Genomic DNA, 19,095 nt, shown 5'->3' with positions numbered 1-19,095 from the left:
AGTCTCGTGCAGTTGAGGTATATGTGCAGCACACGCCTCAAGTCGAGCGTGTGCCAGTCCTTTTCCCTAGGATGGTGTGTATGTGGCGCAAAGGAAGGAAGGTGTAACTCCTGCCGCCTGTGTAACTCCTGCCGCTTCTACCTTTGGGTAGAAGGTGTGTTCTGGCCAGGGAAATCACCTTGTCCTTGTGAAATATGCAGAGACTTCTTGCCGACAGAACACTCGGTTCTGAAACTCTACGTGTGGTGGTGACCGTGGTGAGGAATAGTGCCTTCATAAGGAGGTACTTCAAAGGGACTTCCTGCAGGGGTTTGAAGGGTGGCCTGGTCAGAGCAGCGAGGACCACATGTAAGCACCGGGAGGTGAACCTGTGAACCGTCGGTGGAGAAATTTGAGATACTCCTTCCAGGAATGCGAGTATGTGAGGGTGTCTTGAGGTGGCGTGGTTCCCTAGGAGGGGGTTGATAGCAGCAGTGGCCACCAGCTGTTTGCACAGGGTGGAGACCTTCAGTCCTTGCTGGACCCCCTCCTGCAGGAAGTCCAGGGCCCTGGCGGGTGAGAGGGTCCACATTCTTGTGCCTACAACCATCACATGAGAGCCTTCCACTTGGTGTTGTAGATCCTTCTAGTGGATGGCTGTCTGGACTCCAACATGGTGTTGACAATGTGAGGTCCATAGCCCAGGCCTAGGGGCCCCTGTCTTTCAATATCTGGAGGTCAAGTGAAGCCAGTCTGGATCCGGGTGCAGGTCCGTAGAGGTCGGTATTCTCCACGAGGGTTGCATGGACAGCTCCCTGATGGTGGAGTACCAGGGTCTGCATGGTCAGTCAGGTGCTACAAATAGGGCCATTGCCTGTTCCTGGCACAGCTTCCGAAGTGCTTTTGGGATCACTGGCAATGGTGGAACAGCGTAGAGGAGTCCTCAAGCATCTACTTGCTCTGCTCTGGAGTGAGCGTAGTGAGAGAAGAATCTGGGAACATGGCTGCTTGCCAGGGAGGCAGGAAGGAAACTTGAGTCAGAGGGCGACTCCAGGCAGGAAACAGGAAGTGGAAAACCAATTAGTTCCTGCCTGACCTTAGCACCGGAAAGGAATCGCCCATCTGTCTCCAAGATGCCCTCCGCCTCAGAGTGAGAATGGGGCTGTGAAGAAAATACACTTTCATAATTTCCAGAATCAGACTGTTCAATTCCCAAGTGTAAAACTACTAATTTATTCTCATCCAATCCTTTCTGGGCCCTTTATTACCTATTCCACAGTTTTGGAATAATCACACAGGAAGGTATGAAAAGGACATACTCATAGTGTGGGAAGAAAGGAGACATGTGCAGGGTATAGTTCATGCTAACATTTGCAATCAAGTGTTTAGATTTCAAGCTTTCATTAGTCTGTGAAAAATGACAGGTCTGTGTGACAGCTAAATTTATGTTACTTGTAATCAGTGACTTCTTACCTGTTTTTTTTGCCACCAGACCCTTCCAAAATTTACGTACCCTCTTTAGATAATCATCAGCCATTGTGTTACACACTTAAGCAAGGAGGAAAAGCCCAAGTACCTAGCCTCAATATCACTGCTTTCCCCATCTACATAGTTTGAGACAGGTATGCAGTGCTTTGCCTTGACCCAGATGGCCCAGGCTAGTCCACTCGCATCTGATCTCAGAGCTAAGTGGGAACGACCCCGGTTAGTATTTGAATTGAAGACCACCAAGGAAGTCCAGGGTTGCGACACAGACACAGGCAATGGCAAACCACCTCTCTTGCCTTGAAAACCGTATAGCAAGGGTGTCAAAGATAAGGCCCGTGGGCTGGATCTGGCCCTTTGAGCGCTGTTATCCAGCTGAGCCAAGGCAGCTCACCTCCACTCCCGATTCTGGGCTGTGGAGGCCTTCTGATTCATGCCGTTTGCCGGCTGTGACCTCCTTGCAGAGGTCCGAGCTCGCAGGCAGCAGCAATCAGAAGGCGGGGGCTCCAGCCCAGCGCATAGTTGGAGGCGGCTGGGAATGGTGATGTATGAGCTGGGTTCACCAGCTGAGGAAGCAACTCCTGATCTGGGCTGGCAATCAGATCTCCAAGGGTTACTCAGAAGCCCTGCTGGGCAAGAGCCCCACCTGACCCCGCACATTTTCTAAAAACACTTGGCGGTGCCAGGAAAGGTGCTGGTGGGTGCCGTGGTGCCCACGAGCGCCAGGTTGGGGAAACCATCTTAGCACCTTCAAACTACAGTTCCCAGGATGCTTTGGAGAAAGCCCTGTAAGTTGTGCTAGTATGAAACCAACACTGTTTTGTAGCACAGAAACACCACTATGAAAAAGATAAGCTTTTAATCAGCACAGGTCCAGCTATTTAATTAACAGTATTTATGTTAGTGAAACCCTCCTGCTACAAACAAGACAATAGCTCAGGCACAAGTTCCCTCACTAGACAACAGCACTCATGCAAACACTTCAGCACCAGGTGAGAAGATCCAAGCTTGAGCAGACTCAGTGTGACGTTGTTCAGGGCCAAATTGGCCATGTGAACAATATCATTTAAGCAAAGTAAGCTTGCCCAGTTAGCCTATAAGCAAGACCAAAAAAAAAAGAGGACTACATCCACAATATTCACATCTTAGTAAAATGGAGCAGCAGCAGCTATGTGAAGATGAAGAATGCTGTTGGCAACTGGCAGGCATAACCATACGGCCTGAAAATGGATGACTGCACGCACACACGCAGAGCGGATGGGAGGCCTGGCAGGGTGCGATACTCAGGCTGGCCTGGAGGGCCAGAAAGACATCCGGCAAGGGCAAGACCATGCATTGGCCTGGGAAGGGGACAGGAGGAGAGCAGGGGCAGGGGAGAAATGTTGAGTTCTATACTTTACCAAGAGAAGTGATGCTTCTTTACAAGCATTATGTGAGAAACTGTCAAAACACCTGAAATATATATTCAGATTTTGGTGGTGAGAAGCATGCAGAGTACAAATTGAGGTCTTCAACAGGAGCCAATGGCAACCAGTAGTTGCTGGAAGGACAAGATCCATTTCAACTTACATTGGCTCCATAGGCCAGTTTTAGAAAATGAGAATGTGTCGCTTTCTTAATTTAAAGAACCGATTGCACTGTTTCCCCTACATGGAAATGAGCAGAAGAGCACGCCATCCATGGGGCATGCTGTTATTTTCACTAAGACTATTTCCAATTGCAAGTGGCTCACAGTGGTTCCTTGATCAATCATTGTGCTCTTGGCAAGGAGGACTCTTGTCCTGCATTTTCAAGTGATGTAGAACATACCTTTTCCCAGGATTGTATTCTTCAAAGAAAAAATGCATCCTGTAAAATGGCCCTTAAAAGGGCTTGTTCATCAGAAATTATTTAATAGTTGAAGCCTTTCCCATTTTGTCGTCAAAAACAAACTACAGAGCGGGAAAGAACCTATATGAACACATTTACAGCCCCGGAAATCACTTAGGGCATCACAAAAAGAAACTGGACAGGAAAAAAGTGTGATGGCAATTTTTTAACCAACACACAAACGAAATTTATGACAATCATACATATAGTTAAATCACTTAAATTGCATTAGCCTCAAAAACTAAACTTGCAATTATACTCAGCCCAGCCATTAATATATATGAAAAAGGTTATCTTTGCATCAACCAGAGGCAGTTGCAAAAGTTCTGTGTTAAATGAAATAATTCTGTCAACACCAATCACTAATATGTTGTGGTAGTTGCAAAGGAACTGCTAAAACATTTGATAGATCAATGGTTTGTCTATTTCAATAGTAATCAACCACAGTAACAATGACACAGCATTCTCAATGTATTTATTTTGTACATTTTGTGCACAGAGGGTGAGTCCTTGCAGGATCCTGGCCAGTGTGCAGAGTCGCCTCAGGATCTCCAGCACCCGTCGGCTCAATTACATCCCAGCCTACATAAGCTGGGATCTGGAAAGACAGCCTTGCTGAATCAAGCAGCTCGCAAGGCCACAGCCTCGCCCTGATAGATCTGGCTCTAGGCCCTGCTCAGTGACCACCTGCAGGGTAAGGCCTGACACCTGGGGGAAACCAGATGAAGCCTGAGGTCAGAACAGCCACTAGGGTTGCCAGCTCTGGATTGAGAAATTCCTGGAGATTTGGAGATGGTGCCTGGGGGAGGCAGCATCTGCTGAGAGGAGGGGGCTCAGTGGGCATGCGATACCACAGAGCCTGCCCTCCAAAATGGCCATGTCCTCCGCCGAAATCAATCTCTATCATCTGGAGATCAGCTGTAATGCTGGGAGAACTCCAGGCCCCACCTTGAGGTTGGTAACTCTAGGTGCCACAGTACCTTTAGTCAGGAGGGGTGCCCAGAAAGACAGCACAATTTTACCCAGAATGCACAGGATCCAGAGTACATAAGCAAAATCCTGCTGCACACAGGCTACCTTTCCTAACTGCCAAAATTGTGCCCCTGCAGATCAGTCTCCCCCCAGGAATGTCACGGGGAATGAAGTGGAGAACTAGAGTGAGGGAGAAATCTCTCCTTCTGGAAATGGAAGTGCTGCAAGAGGAAGGTCACAGCCTCTGTTTTGGCCACAGCACACTGGCATGTCATCCTCCTGGAATTAATTCCCAGAACTATTCAAAAGACAGAGTTGTTATTTTACTTTAAAAAAGAGAAAATAAAAACCACAGGGAATGCATGGGGAGGGGGGGGGGTTTTGTCCGAATGGATGCTTTCCCTGTTCAGTGCAGGATCAGCTGCCTGAAAAAACTAAGTCAAGATTACCTGGGAAACCCTGGCGTGCAACCTTGACACCTCACTCCAGTTCACAGTATGCTGGGCAAGAAGAGAGGCTGCCTGCCTTGCAACAAGAATCCAAACCTAGTAATAACTGCAGACGCAAAGAGTTATTACTATTATTACTCATGCAATAGTTACCAAACAATTTGTTCATGGACTTTGTAGGATCAGGAACAAAATATATTGGTATTCTTTCTTCCCTTCTGTCAGCAAATATTGGACCATGCCAGATCTCTCCTCCTAATCAGCTTATTGACATGGTTTATGTTAATATATATTGTCAGGGAGCTTCAAGGAGGGAGTGGAAAAGTAAACACAGACACAACTACTCCTGCTAAAATCAGGATTCAGCACATTTTAAACCTGCTGACTCCCAAGTAGATGCCTGAGTGACTGAGAAATACCTTGTGTATGTTTGTAGCCTTTGCATGGTACATTTAAGCACAACAATGAGCTTTAAAACTCTTAATTGAGTGATTTAATTAGGGTTTTGATTGTCCTTCAACAACAAACTGCCAAGACATTGGCTGTTGACCCAACCCAGTAACTTCTCACAGGGCTCTCTCCTTCACAGCAGGATGCCATAGAACAACAAGGGTGGTGCAAATTCCTAAGCGTAGGTGTGGCATGCCAAACCTTTTCAATTTTGTCAGAAGCCAGTCCCATTCCCAAGCCCCTCCACTGTGCCTCTCCTTTGCTACAGACCCTGCTGTTGATAGTTTGCTAACAATTCATCTTTCAATGCGAGTTTCTCAAGGTTACTTCGTACATAACAGCTCCTATGAAGGGTTCATAACATGAACCTTCATTACACTGATTCAGATCCTTGGTCCATCACGGTCAGTATTGTCTACTTGGACTGGCAGCAGCTCTCCAGGGTCTCAGGCAGAAGCTTTTCCCATCACTTATCACCTGTTCCTTTTAGCTAGAGATGCCAGGGACTGAACCTGGGACCTTCTGCATGCCAAGCAGATGCTCTACCACTGAGTACCAATGAGCCATGGGCTCCTCCCCAACGTCTGTAACCTTCATACCAAATGTGTTAGTGTTCACATGAACACACTTGAAGTTGCCTAATACCAAGTCAGATCATTGGCCTATCAAGGTCAGTACTGTCTACGTTGATTGGCAAAAACTCTTCAGACAGAGGTCTTTCACATAATCTACTTAGCTGCAGTCATACCACCTACTCATCTACTCTTAGCTGGAGATGCCAGGGACTGAACCCAGGGCCTACTACATGTAAAGCTCTACCACTGAGCCACCGTGTCTCTGTACCAAGGCTCTCCACAGCTCCTGTGTAACCCTCAACTGGACCAGTGCACATGGTAATAGGCTTGCAAATATTACAGTCATACAGTAAATCACTGTCATGTGAAAGCTCTTTTTGGTAGTCTCTACATAGCCACAGCATAGGATATGCTCTTAATGGCTGATTATTTCTCCCTTCTTCCCTAGGCATGAGCATGAAGACAAACATAACATTTTCAGTGTAGTTGTAGAGGTGATCTGAAAGTTCTTTCCTTGCCCTGAAAATATTAATAGTTTTCTGCCCTAAAGTGAGCTTTAAAATGGACATTTCTGCACATTTCTACTTTATTGAGGTGGGGGGGGGAATGGTGATGTGTCCATTGCTCCACTAACAAACATTCCCTTCCCCTATCCTTGTGGCTTCTTTGCAGTGTTTTTAAAATATTCAAGAGGTAAGGTGAAACTGAATGAACAGATATATGCAACCATACTTAAAGAGCCAGACATTTTGCTCAAATTCCTGTCTCTTTAAATATATTTGAATATATCTGTACATTCAACCTTCACTTTACCACCACTCCAATCAACCTTTGAATATTTTTAAAAAGTATTTCTGACAATGGGATTCTACCCAGCATACGTTTAAGTTTGTTAAAATTTGCTTTCCTAAAGTCCAACCTATATGTCTGACTACGTACAGTTCTTCCTTTCCCCAAGATTGTAAATTCCAAGTCACTACTACCTAGGGTGCCTACTACTTTAACCTCACCAACCAGTTCTTCCTTGTTGGTGAGAATCAAGTCTAAGATAGCAGATCCCCTTGTATCCCTGTCCACTTTCTGGAATATGAAGTTGTCAGCAAGACAAGTCAGGAATTTATTGGGTCTTGCATTTTTAGCAGAGTTGGACTTGCAACAGATATCTGGATAATTAAAATCTCCCATGACAACCATGTCCTGTTTCTTTGAGAATTTTGTAATCTGGTCTAGGAGTGTCTCATCCAAGTCCTCTGCCTGGTTTGGTGGTCGATAGCAGACCCCCACCATAATATCACGATTATTTCTTACTCCTTTTATTTTGACCCACATACTCTTGACTGGACTTCCATGCTCAGATTAATTTCTTCACATATTTGACATATAATGCTACTCCTCCCCCCTTCCTTATCTGTCTATCCCTTTTAAACAAGTTATACCCCTCAATCTTAATATTCCAGTCATGAGTGACATCCCACCAAGTTTCAGTAATGCTTATTAGGTCAAAATCCTCTTTCTGTATTAGGGAAGGTAGCTCAAGATGCTGCATATTAGACCAAAATAATTTATATACTAAAGTATGTAACTCCAATAAAAAACTAGCAAATGAAAGTCAGCCTTCCAACAGAGGCCAGGATTCAAAGAACTGTATAATTGGTTCGAGAGCCAAGGTGGGAGGGAGGGTGGAGTTTCACTTGTCAGTCAGCCCCCCACCCACTACTATATAAATAATTTGTGAAACTTTCAAACACATATTATTATATGGAATGGATGCAGGGGAGATTTGGAGTTCAAAGGGGGGGAGAAAAGTAAAAAAAAATTCCAACAGACCCACCAAGCCTTTCCACCAACAGCATCCAATACTTGATGATACAGCAACACAACCTGTTCTTTTTAGTTACATTTGCTGCAAATGAATTTTTAAATTGATTTTAATGGCCTTCGGAGTGCAGTTCTACATATATGTCAAGTACTATTTTGGCTCATGCTGAAAAAGACTAAAGATGCTGTACACCCCACCCCCTCAAAATATGAACATGATTCTCACTTAATCATAACGGTGAGCAACTATAAACAGCCTGAAGGAATATTGTCGAAGGCTTTCACGGTCAGAGTTCATTGGTTCTTGTAGGTTATCCGGGCTGTGTAACCGTGGTCTTGGAATTTTCTTTCCTTGAAGGAAATTATCACTACACTGTAATACAGATTACAGTCTACATCATGGAGATCTAGGATAGTGATGTTTCAGTTCCTATATACATATGGCTGTTGGTTCACAAGTGATATATTTTTTTTAACATAACAGGCTTCTGCCTCAGCAATAAGTAAACAGATTATCCTTCATCATGCCCACTCAAGCAAGGGAACACCACTCCAGCTCCTTTTCATAACATTTGTGCAGATGTTCTTCAAAACATGAACTATTTCAAGACTTTTGTGCAAAAATTTTAATCCATCGATAGGTATACGTAGTTTGGCAAAGTTATATTCTCTTGAAGTCCATATGTATTTATAATCCTGACAGATGTTTTTTTTTAAAAGCAGGAATATAAGCATCTTGATCAACTTCACACCTCACGTTTCATGCTTCCAAAGCTGCACTTCTTTTCCCACTACATTTCATACCATCTGCAAATAAATTTTGGCTGACTCCTACTTACCTCCCATAAGCAAAACGTCTGTCTTTGTGATGATCTCCAAATGTGTCCCACAGCCTGAGAGAAACACTCACTTCATCAACAACATCACGAGAACGTTCGAGGACCTGAAAGAGGTACGTTTCTACTAATAAAATGCATGTACAATTCCATGAAAAAAGCCCTGGAAATTGTGACAAACTCCAAAATATAATCAAAGGCTCAATTCAGACATTTGAAAAACTGTGGTTTGGTGTGAAACTTGAACTGAAAAATCATAGTTAGGACCACCACCTTCACATGATACTGAACCATGGAGATGGGAATGAATGTATGAATCTGAATGCCAGGAGGACAGAAAGTGAAGCCAACCAATCAGCTTAATTGGTTACTAACCATAAATTACACTTTGCACAACCCCTGGTTTGGCATAGGGTATTATGTGCTTTGTGAACAGAGTGAAGATGCCAAATAATAATGAAACCATAAAACCTGACTGAAGGACCCTATGGGGATACAGGGTGAACTCAAAACTTTGGTCAAAGATGGCTTAGCATGTATTTTATTAGGAATGCTACCAATAAGGATGACCAGATACTAGAGGCTCCTGAACAACTGTATAGGAAATTCTGACAGGTGAGGCTTCCCTGTAGCATTGGGACATGATCCGGTGCATTTGCTGAAACTTTCTTTTCTGCACAACTACTTTTAACTACAGCATCTGTAGCCTTTATTGCATTTCTTCACTCACTGAGGTGAGGAGCTGAAAAGAAGGGGAAGAGGGTAATGAAAACAGGCATGCTGAACTGTGCCGAGGCATACCCACTGAACAGTGTCCTAGAATGAACAAATAGCTTTAAAAAATTAGGGTTAAATTAAGCTCTTTTTGCTGTCAAGTCACTGATGACTTTTGGCAACCCCGTAGGGTTTTCAAGGCAAGAAATGTTCGGAGGTGGTTTGCCATTGCCTGCCTCCGCGTCAAGACTCTGGTATTCCTTGGAAGTCTCCCTTCCAAATATTAGCTAAGGTCAACCCTGCTAAGCTTCTGAGATCTGATGAGATCAGGCTAGCCTAGGCTATACAGGCTAGGCTAAACTAACCTAGGAAGGTAAAAAAAAAATCCTACAAGAAAAATACATTCATATATAAAAAAAGCAGATGGAACACACACAAACTGTAAAACAAGTATCCAAAGACAATACAGATACTGTAAAAACATTATGAGATATGCCTTTGGGATGATGCAGTCCTATGATCTCTATGTTCTATAATCACTTATGGGAAGACAGGTCCACTAGCCCATTTCAAATTACTCTCTCCTGGCATTTTGTGTACCCAAACATACCAATTCACCAGCACTTAGAGCCAATTACATATTGATGCTAAGGCAAACCTATAGATCTCGAACAAATATGCTGATTGACACCTACCTCTTGGCAGACCCGGTACTGATCAATGGCCCAGACGGTAGGTACGTGAGTTGCTAGCAGCTGGTATTGGGTCAGGGTGGTGTTGCATGCTCTTGCACAGATCAAGCGCGTCTTGCCCACTGCGTTATCCCCGACAACTACGCACTTAATGGTCTCAACGTTAGGTCTTTCGTAGTCCATGTCAGCATCCATCTACCAGAGTCTGCAACAAGACAATGGGCATGGGTTTCTCAGGGGGTTCCTGCTCATTAAATAGGGGTGCTGCTCCTTCTGTTAGCTCAAAGGCAAGGGTGAAGTTCAGACTGAACAGCATGACCACAGAGGGCTAATTTATATACCACACTTGGTTGGTCAAACCCAAACAGTGGCTTTGACCTTGAATGCTTTCCTTCCCACTAGCAGCATTATTATAAACTTGTTTTTCTGTAAACACAAGTCGCTTAAAAGGAGATAAAGCATGGCGGAGCCTGAGCTGCTGGCAGGACTGGATGGCAGTAGACTTAGCCTTATGGCCAATTCTCACTTTATGAGTCACTCCCTTCTGCCACGGCAATGCTCCTGTTACACCCGCATTCCATGCCCCTCGGCAAACAAAAAAGACAAGGTGTTCTTCAATGCACCTTTATTAACATACTGTTTGTGTTGGTTTTATAAAGTTATAAAACCAAACAGCTTTTAAATCACAAGGGGATGGGGAGAGACAGAATGAAGAACAACACATGGAATTCTAACCAGATTTATGGAACAGAAAAAACAAACTCTGATAGAGATCAAGAAACCTAACAGATCTAATAAATCTAGCCCATTTTGGTTTTTTAAATATATACTCTGAGCACCTAACTCAATTATAATATACAATTTACATTCTAAGCTCAATTTGAATAATAACAGTATTCCACAAATGAACAAAGAGGGCAATTACTTTTCTATAATACAGTAAGTTTCATAATAACATTAACTTCTTTAACTTTTTCTAACCATTCTTGTGCATCTGGCATTGAATTTTACCTCCACTAGCTCACAAAAAATTAGCCTAGCAGCTGTAACAAAATTCAAAAGAATTTTCTGATATTTAACAGGAAACCTAGACATATAGTTCAAATACAAGATTTCTGGCACATCTTTTTAAGGCACATTAAACCCTAAACCTTTCCCCAATTTTTCACTTATATCACTCCCAATAATTCACAGCACGTGCCACCACATATGAAGCAATTCCACCACAGGAAAGTGACAATACCAACATCAACTGGAGGCGTTATACATCTTTGCAAGCTTAGATAAATTCGATGTATCATCTTAAGCAAGTTTTTTTAAAAAATTCAAATAAATGGTAAAAGACATTCCCCAAGACTGAATTCAGAGACTGCTCGCTTTTAAAGTTCGTGTGAACACATGAAGATGCCTTATACTAAGTCAGAACACTGGGTTCACCTAGTCCATACAGACTAGCAGGGAGTCTTGGGCAGAGACAGATCTTTATCAACATCTGCTATCTGAGATCCCTTAATTGGAAATGCCAAGGATTGAACCCGGGATCTTTTGCATTGAAACCATGTGCTCTACCACCAAGCCATAGTCCTTTCCTTGGTAAAGTACCATTTCTGATTGCAACACAGATTCTCAAACACCCACTGGGCATGTAGTGGGGACCTGGGACTGTGTATTCAAGTGTTTAAGAAAGTGGGTTTCACCTTCCCATATTTGTTGTAGGGAATTGTGAGCTCCAAGCCTGGGAGCGCAGCTGCCCTCCAAGGTTGTTATGACTGCTTGCTCTCCGTTAGTATGATAAATGTAATTTGTCATGGGAACCAGGCTTGGCTTGGTATCCAACTGTGCCCTTGGTTTTCTGTATATGTTCCGTCCTGCTCGTTTCCCCCCCATTGGAGTCCTTGTACCTTTCCCTGTAAGTTCCTGCTACTTACCTTATGCTTCCCAAATAAACCAGCTTCTTAGAATACCCTGTCTGGACGTTTGGTGATTGGGATTCAACAGGTGAACTCAGACCTTACAGGAATGCAAGTGCAGAAGCTGTAAACCAGATTGCTGTACTCCATTCACATGTTACGGGGAACGCAAGTGCAATCTGTGTACAGTGGATGCTTGATTTTTCTTCATATGTGCATTGAGTAATTTTGTTACAGTCAACACATGTACAGGTGAACGTGTGATTCAAAGCCCACATTTATCCAGGTACTGATCCCTGATTTCATTTCTAAAGCAAATATGCGTTGGCTCTTACAAACAGATGTACACACAAACAGGTAGGATGTACATGTGAACATTATAACGTGTGATTAGGCCTTGTGTGAAGAGGGCTGCCAGTTCAGAATCAAAATTTAGACAAAGACTGTACACCTGGCTTTCAAAAGATCTAACAGTAACCTGTGTGTGCATGTAAAGTGCGGTCAAATCACAGCCAACTTAAGGCAACCCCGTAGGGTTATCTAAAACCTAGCTGATAATTAATCACCCAACATTCAAAATAGGGATGTGGAGATTTACAAATAAAATAAGAGACATCTGTGTTATTCCCTTATGTCAACTTTATGATCCTATTATGCTGCTCATAGCAGATTCTGAATCTCTTTGCTCTGTTCTCTCTTTAATTTTGAAAGATAAACAGCTCCTGACAACAATAATACCAACCATTTAGAGGCAAAGTTCAAGAACCGTATCGAATGCCTCCTGCAACTCATATTCATGCTTAAATTATCTAGCCAAAATACATAAATACATTTTCTCTTTAACAAGGGGTGTTGGTAAAACACTGGACTTTATTTTTGCTGAGCCACATGCAAGAGAACCTCAAGTGGATGCTTTATATTTCAGAAAGGAGAATGTGGCAGAGAAAGCTGGGGTGGGGAGGGGTTGACATTCCACTAGAAAAATATTGAGAGAAAGGAAGAACTTTACATTGAAGAAAAATATGCAGTCCTTTAAACAAAACCAATGGCAAAAAGGTGTTCTTAGGTTTGCAAGAAAGGAGACGGAGAATTGTTCAAAATAAGATGCTATCAAATTTCAAGCTAGTCTAGAATACTTCCATATTTCCTCTGTGGCTACCTGTGCGTAAAGACTAGTATTCAGTCTGTATTTTCTGTTTGGAAGGTCTCTCTCTGTTCGTTTGGGAGCAGGTGGTACCACTGTAGTTGGACAATCCATTATGGTCCTCATATCCTCAAAGCCCTCTGTAGGTGCCCAATCAATAGTATATTTTACTGCCAGTCTAGTGTGGAACAGCATCATTATCCTGCCATGCCGATCTACAGATGTAGGAAACTGATGCATCTAGAAAACCACACTTGGGCACAGCCTTATACAGTGGCTTAGTGGCAACGCGTCTGCTTTGCATACAGAAGGTCACCGGTTCAATCCCTGGCATCTCCACTTAAAAGGATCAGGTAGTAGGTGTTGCGAAAGACCTCCTCTTGAGACCTCAGAGAGCTGCTGACAGTCAAAATAGACAATAATGACCTAGACAGACCAGCAGTTTCAAATGTCCATCCCTTTGGGATTTACAGCCAGCTATAAAGGGACGAATCAAATGTGAAGTCTGGAAAGTGTGGAAACAGAAGACGAGTCAAAGCCTACCAAGGAGGTTGGGAGCTGGACAGTAATGCTGCTCCTACATTATTTATTTAGGGAATTTATATGCTGCCTCTCCAGAGTCCTAATATATTAGGTGATGGACTTTAAAAAAAATAATGGCAATAGGGGCCTAGTTCTAACTTCAGGTGGCTAAACCTGTTCCTGGTTGTATGGAGGATCAGCTCATGGACCACCTTTCCAAAGAGTCTATGCTTTGGTGGGGGGGGGGGATGACTCACATGCCTGCATGTTCCCCCAGACACAAACATCCCTTACACATAAAAAATACTAGATGTCAAAGAGAAGGCAAGCTGGAACCCTTCCCAGTGTCTCTTTCAATGGAGAAAGGGCAGCAGGTGCAGAGGAAAGAGAGAAGCATAGCTAGTCAGCTAGCAGGATGCTCTGTTAGTCTAGATAATAACATCTTAGCATTTACATAGCGTGTCCAAGTTTCAAAGCATTTCACATACACTGTCTTGTCATTCATAGAACAATCCTGTAAGGTAAATCAGTGGTACAGCTTTCCTGTAACTTAATTGGCTTTCCTACCACAGGAAAAGCCACTGAAGTTAGAAGAAGGCCCCTCTGGAGAGAAGAAGGCTTCAGAATTGGCTGAGCAAAATGGCAGGATGCAGGGCACCATTACTATCCTCCTGTGACAGAGGAGGGATTGACGCCAAGAGAGAGTGACTTGCCAACGATGACTCAGCAACATAGAAGGCAACATACAATGGGAGACTTGCTGATTTGAACCCCAGACTCCCAGGCACGAGGTTACCCTAGCCCAGGGGTGGGGAACCTTTTTTCCGCCAAGGGCCATTTGGATATTTATAACATCATTCGCAGGCCATACAAAATTATCAACTTAAAAATTAGCCAACCAAGCCCCAAGCAGGCAGCTGCCCCAGATGCCCCCCCCCCGGCACGGGCAAGCAGGCAGGCATCCAAACGGTGGTGCACTTGCCCACCTGGTGGCACAGGATGGTCTGCTGCACCAGTTGGGTATAGCCATCCAGCTGCATGCCGGAGTTTCTCCTGCTCCGCATGGTCGGGGCCAGATTCTACAACCGACTCCTGCTACCTCCGCCTGCAGGGATGAAATGAGGACACACTGGCTAAGAACTTGCCTCCCCCCCCCCGCACATTCTGGCCCTGCCCCTTTTAACCATTCCACTGTCGCCACTTCTGCCCCCAGCCCTCTTGTAGTACAGAGGGAATACGTTTCTCCATGGCTGGGGTAAGAAAGGGTTAACACAGCTTCTTGGGCAGTCCTAGCAGCTCCATACCTAATGACTCTTTTGCAAGGGGGGAAAAAAGGTTCCTTTTCTCGCCTTGAATAAAGGCTATTCCTATCCACGGGAGGGAGCGGATTGCCAGTCTTAGATTTTTGTGAGCTAGAGATCTGCCAGGACCCACAAAGGGCGAGACCAATGATTTTGCGGGCCTTAAAAGCCCCCTGGGCCTGACGTTTCCCGCCCCTGCCCTAGCCGGTCTCTACTAGATGAGCATTGACCAAAGGGTAGAGAAGGAGCTCATACAAACATACAAGAGCCCAGCTGGTTGAGTTCAAAGGTCCATTTGGTGCAACATTCTGTTTCCAGCCAAATGCTTCTGTGAGGTTCACAGTCAGAGAATGAAAGCAAGAAACTCGTCCCATGTTATCCATCCCTTGCATCTGGTACTCTGCAGCATACTGCTTCTGAACAAGGGGGTTTCATTTATTTATCATGGCTAATAAACCTTTGTTAGGTCTGTCTCCTCTACAAAACACCTGCAGTGCATTTTTAAAGGGGAAGAAAAAACTTATTTCTGGGGACAATTTTGTTTTGTTTTAAAGCAACCTGATTAATTAAATGTTAAGGACTTTTGGCAGATTCTGCAGTATGAAGAAAAGGAATGGAGGCAACAAAAGGGATAAAAGTGAATGCTCAGGGGAGGTGCGCTTAGGAAAACCTACACAACTTACAACACAGCAACAATACCTCAACAGTCATGGCTGTTGTTAATTCAGCCTTCAGATTAATTTGTTGTGCAATCAGCTACTGATAAAAATATATGTACTAAACAGAGAAAGTCGTAACAGGAATGCATTTGTCTTATTTTTGGTTTGCAAACGTCGGTAACAAGTTGTCAGAAAATAGAAGCAGGGGAAAACTAGACCATGATGGGACACAGCAGCACTCTGACTAGTGATGCTATTCAAATCAGGTCTGGTCAGGCCAGCAGTCACAAGATTTCATTTCAACACAATCCTCGTGCTAATCTTCACGTGTTTGTTGTTTTGCATTATGCGCTTCCATCTTCCACAGTTATATTTGCCTTGGGGGAGGGTTCATCTTGTTTCCCCAAACAATGATGAATTTGCACCCCACAGTGCTCCAAAAAAAAGGTGGTGATAGGCTAGTGAGAAAGGAATGTAATGTAGCGAGTTTAGCTTCTGGGGGGAAACCCATTTTATGGCAGAACTGCCCATTTTGTGGCGCTCCATTGACCTTTTAAATGACTTGTTAATTTTTAATATAATGTAGCCGCTGAAGCAACGATTTATAGATCACACATGAAGCTGCCTTATACTGAACTAGACCCTTGGTCCACCAAGGTAAGTATTGTCCACTCAAGACTGGCAGCTGCTCTCCAGGGACTCAGGCAGAGGTCTTTCATGTCACCTGCTGTTTGCTCCTTTTAACGGGAGATGCCGGGGATTGAACAGGGGACCTTTTCCATGCAAAGCCGAGGCTTTCCCACTGAGCCACAGCCTCTCCCTAGGTGATGACTGGCATGGGAAGAGGAGGGCGGTTTAACACTTCATCTTCACCCTGATTTATCCATCAAGAACTGCCATTGCTAAAAGTTCTTTTTATCCCGTGAAAGGCAATTTATGCGCAGCCCTAAGTTTTCGTTGTGGGCCTAAACAGCCTGAAGGGCTGACGGTGGGAGATTTTCCAGTGGGGAAAAATGGGATAAAGGGGTAAGTATTGCTCGATTTTTTAAAAATGTTGGTTGTCATGAGATGCCTTCTCCCGTCTCATGCCTTTCCCAGAATACCGGAGGGGGGCCTCTCCCACTTCAGAGGGAGCCAGTCGGAAGAAGCACCATAGCAAGGACGCTGCAAGCCCCAGACCACTTACCAGGCGACCCTGACGAAGCCCAGGACGAGCACAGCGCGGCGCCCACCCAGCTCCAGCTGTGGCAGTCTTCCCCAACCTCTTCCAGCCTCTCTCCCCAGCAGAAACAGGTGAATCGTGGAAGGGAAGAGCCAAACCATGTGGCCACCTCCACACCCACCTGTCAACTGGCTTCTAAGAGCGCTGCAGCGAAAGAGCAGGCCCTGATAAGAAGCAGTAGTCAGGCTAGAGTCCTCCCAAGGGCACGGCGAATAGGGAGGGCTTTTATGTCCTCGGAGGGGGGTGGGCCACAAGGAGGGGAGGGAGACAAGCAGGCGGGGCTTATGGGGTTATAAGGGAGGTTTGTTTTGAGGCTGAGGAGGAGAGTTTGCCTGGTGTAAGATTAGCTCTGCAAACCAACAAAAGGAGACAGGAGGGCTTTGCTGGAGCTGTGCAACCTCCCCACTTTGGTCTGAGGCCTGAGAGGCATCGCCAGACAGTGTGTCAGTTGCAAGGTGGACTCGCCATGAAAGATTGGTACTAAAGACCCCAGAGCCCCGTGGTGTGTGGGATCCCTCAATGGGTGATCCTCTCCCCCATTTTATTTAACATCTATATGCACCCCCTTGGCCAGCTGGTTCGGAGTTTCGGTCTGGGCTGTCATCAGTACACTGATGACACCCAGCTATACCTGTTGATGGATGGCCAACCGGATACCGTTCCAGACACAATGGCCAGGTGCTTGGACACCATAACGAAATGGCTGAAACAGAGTCGATGGACACTTACTCCACCAAAGATGGAGGTCCTGTGGCTGGGCCACCCAGGGCAGGGGTTGGGACACCAGCTGCCGACTCCTGACGGGGTGCAAATAACACCTGCACCTAACGACAGGAGTTTTAGGTGTGACCCTGGATGCCTCTTTATCTATGGACGCCCAGGTCACACAGGAAGCCAAGGCAGCTTTTTTCCATCTGCTTTTTTCCATCAGGCTAAGATGACCTTGCCACAGTGATCCATACAACAGTCACCTCCAGGCTAGACTACTGTAACTCGCTCTACACAGGGCTACCCTTGGGCCTGATCCGGAAGCTTCAGTTGGTCCAAAACAAAGCAGAGAGGGTCCTCACGAGGACCCCTGGAGAGCCTATATTTGACTTGTGCTCCACCAGCTGCATTGGATCCCAATTGAATGCCGGATAAGGTTTAAGGTTCTGGTTTTGACCTTTAAGGCCCTAAGTGGTCGGGGACTATCATACCTGTGGGACTGCCTCTCCAGATATAACCCTCAGAAGCATTATGCTCATCAAATAACAACTTTTTAGTGGTCCCCAGCCCGAGGAGTATCCTGCTGTCCTCGACTAGGGCCAGAGCTTTTTTGGGGGGTCTCTGGCCCCAGCTTGGTGGAACTCTCTGTCGAATGAGACCAGGCCCTGAGGGCCTTAGCTCAGTTCCACAGGGCCTGCGAGACAAGAGATGTTCCACCAGGCCTGTGGTTGAAGACATCCCATCTCACCCACTCACCTCTCTCTCCTGACTAAGGGTTTACCATGTGGTTACGGAATCTTGGATTAATTGATATTACATAAATTGCTGTTTTATTAGGTTTAATAGTGGAACATGTGTTTAATATGTATCACTGTGTTTTAACTGATTTTATATGATGATCATATTGACGTAAACTGCCTTGAGCCTGACTTGTCAGGGAGAGGCAGGATATAAGTTCAAATAATGAAATAAATAAATAAACTACAGGGCAAGGCGGGGAGGCGATAGAGGGAGGGGGGAGAAGGGGAGAGGAGAGGGAGTAGGACGCTCAAATTGGGATTGATAGCTGTTGCCTAGGACAGATCACTTTTCTGAAAAACTAGCGTAGATGTGATCAAACAACTGGGGTTTTAAATAATTCACCAAGCAGAAAGATACGGTGTCACAGCTGGAAACTATAAGGTTACTCTTCCAGAGCAAGGCTGCAAAAACTGTAACTGTCCAGCTCATTTCAGAGAAGGGGCGGCGGGAGCAATGCTAGAACAGCATATTGGAATATAATAATAATGGGGATTGCAACTACCGTAACTCATTACTACATAGAAATAAAATACTGGAAATCCATGAGGTACATTATGACTGTATACTTTACTGGTATTGACTTCCTCATTATGTTCCATTTCACTTTCCAAAACTGACTATATTGGTCTGGAAACAGGGGTCCTATTTATGCTTATTAATTTTTTTTGCTTTTCTTTTGATGTATGATTGCTTATTTCTTTGAAATGTAAACAAAACATCAGCTGAAGTTCTGATAAATGTTAATTTTAAGTGCCAAAGCATTTATTTTAGAAGGGTATGTTTGAGATATTGCTACAATATCACACAAACCAGCTGCCAGTGGGACAAGGACAAGAATTCAGCTATCAGGTCTCCTCCACGGCTTGGGCAGGAAATGCTTCTTCAAGCACAGAGGCAAACAATGTCATGGCAGTAATGGGAAAGGTGGAAAATTTGGGGGGTTGCCCTGTTCCGAATAAAACATCCTTAACACAACTGCACCCTCTTCC

At 44.6% G+C, this 19,095-nt stretch overlaps 1 protein-coding gene across 1 annotated transcript in view; it reads right to left on the bottom strand.

Moving 5' to 3' along the window:
- The window catches only part of RHOBTB1 (Rho related BTB domain containing 1), a 64,795-nt gene that overhangs the window by 24,408 nt on the left and 21,292 nt on the right, over positions 1–19,095 (bottom strand). Inside the window, exons 2-3 of the mRNA XM_056849639.1 lie at positions 9,843–10,044; positions 8,437–8,540 (exon numbers count right to left, since the gene is read on the bottom strand). Of these exons, the coding sequence (XP_056705617.1) occupies positions 8,437–8,540; positions 9,843–10,034 (296 nt within the window). The 5' untranslated portion in view covers positions 10,035–10,044. The remainder of the gene's footprint in view (positions 1–8,436; positions 8,541–9,842; positions 10,045–19,095) is intronic.

This window comes from Euleptes europaea, chromosome 5 (assembly GCF_029931775.1).
Source record: "Euleptes europaea isolate rEulEur1 chromosome 5, rEulEur1.hap1, whole genome shotgun sequence".
In the NCBI taxonomy this organism is placed as follows: Eukaryota; Metazoa; Chordata; class Lepidosauria; order Squamata; family Sphaerodactylidae; genus Euleptes; species Euleptes europaea.
This window is presented reverse-complemented; position numbering and strand designations above follow the sequence as displayed.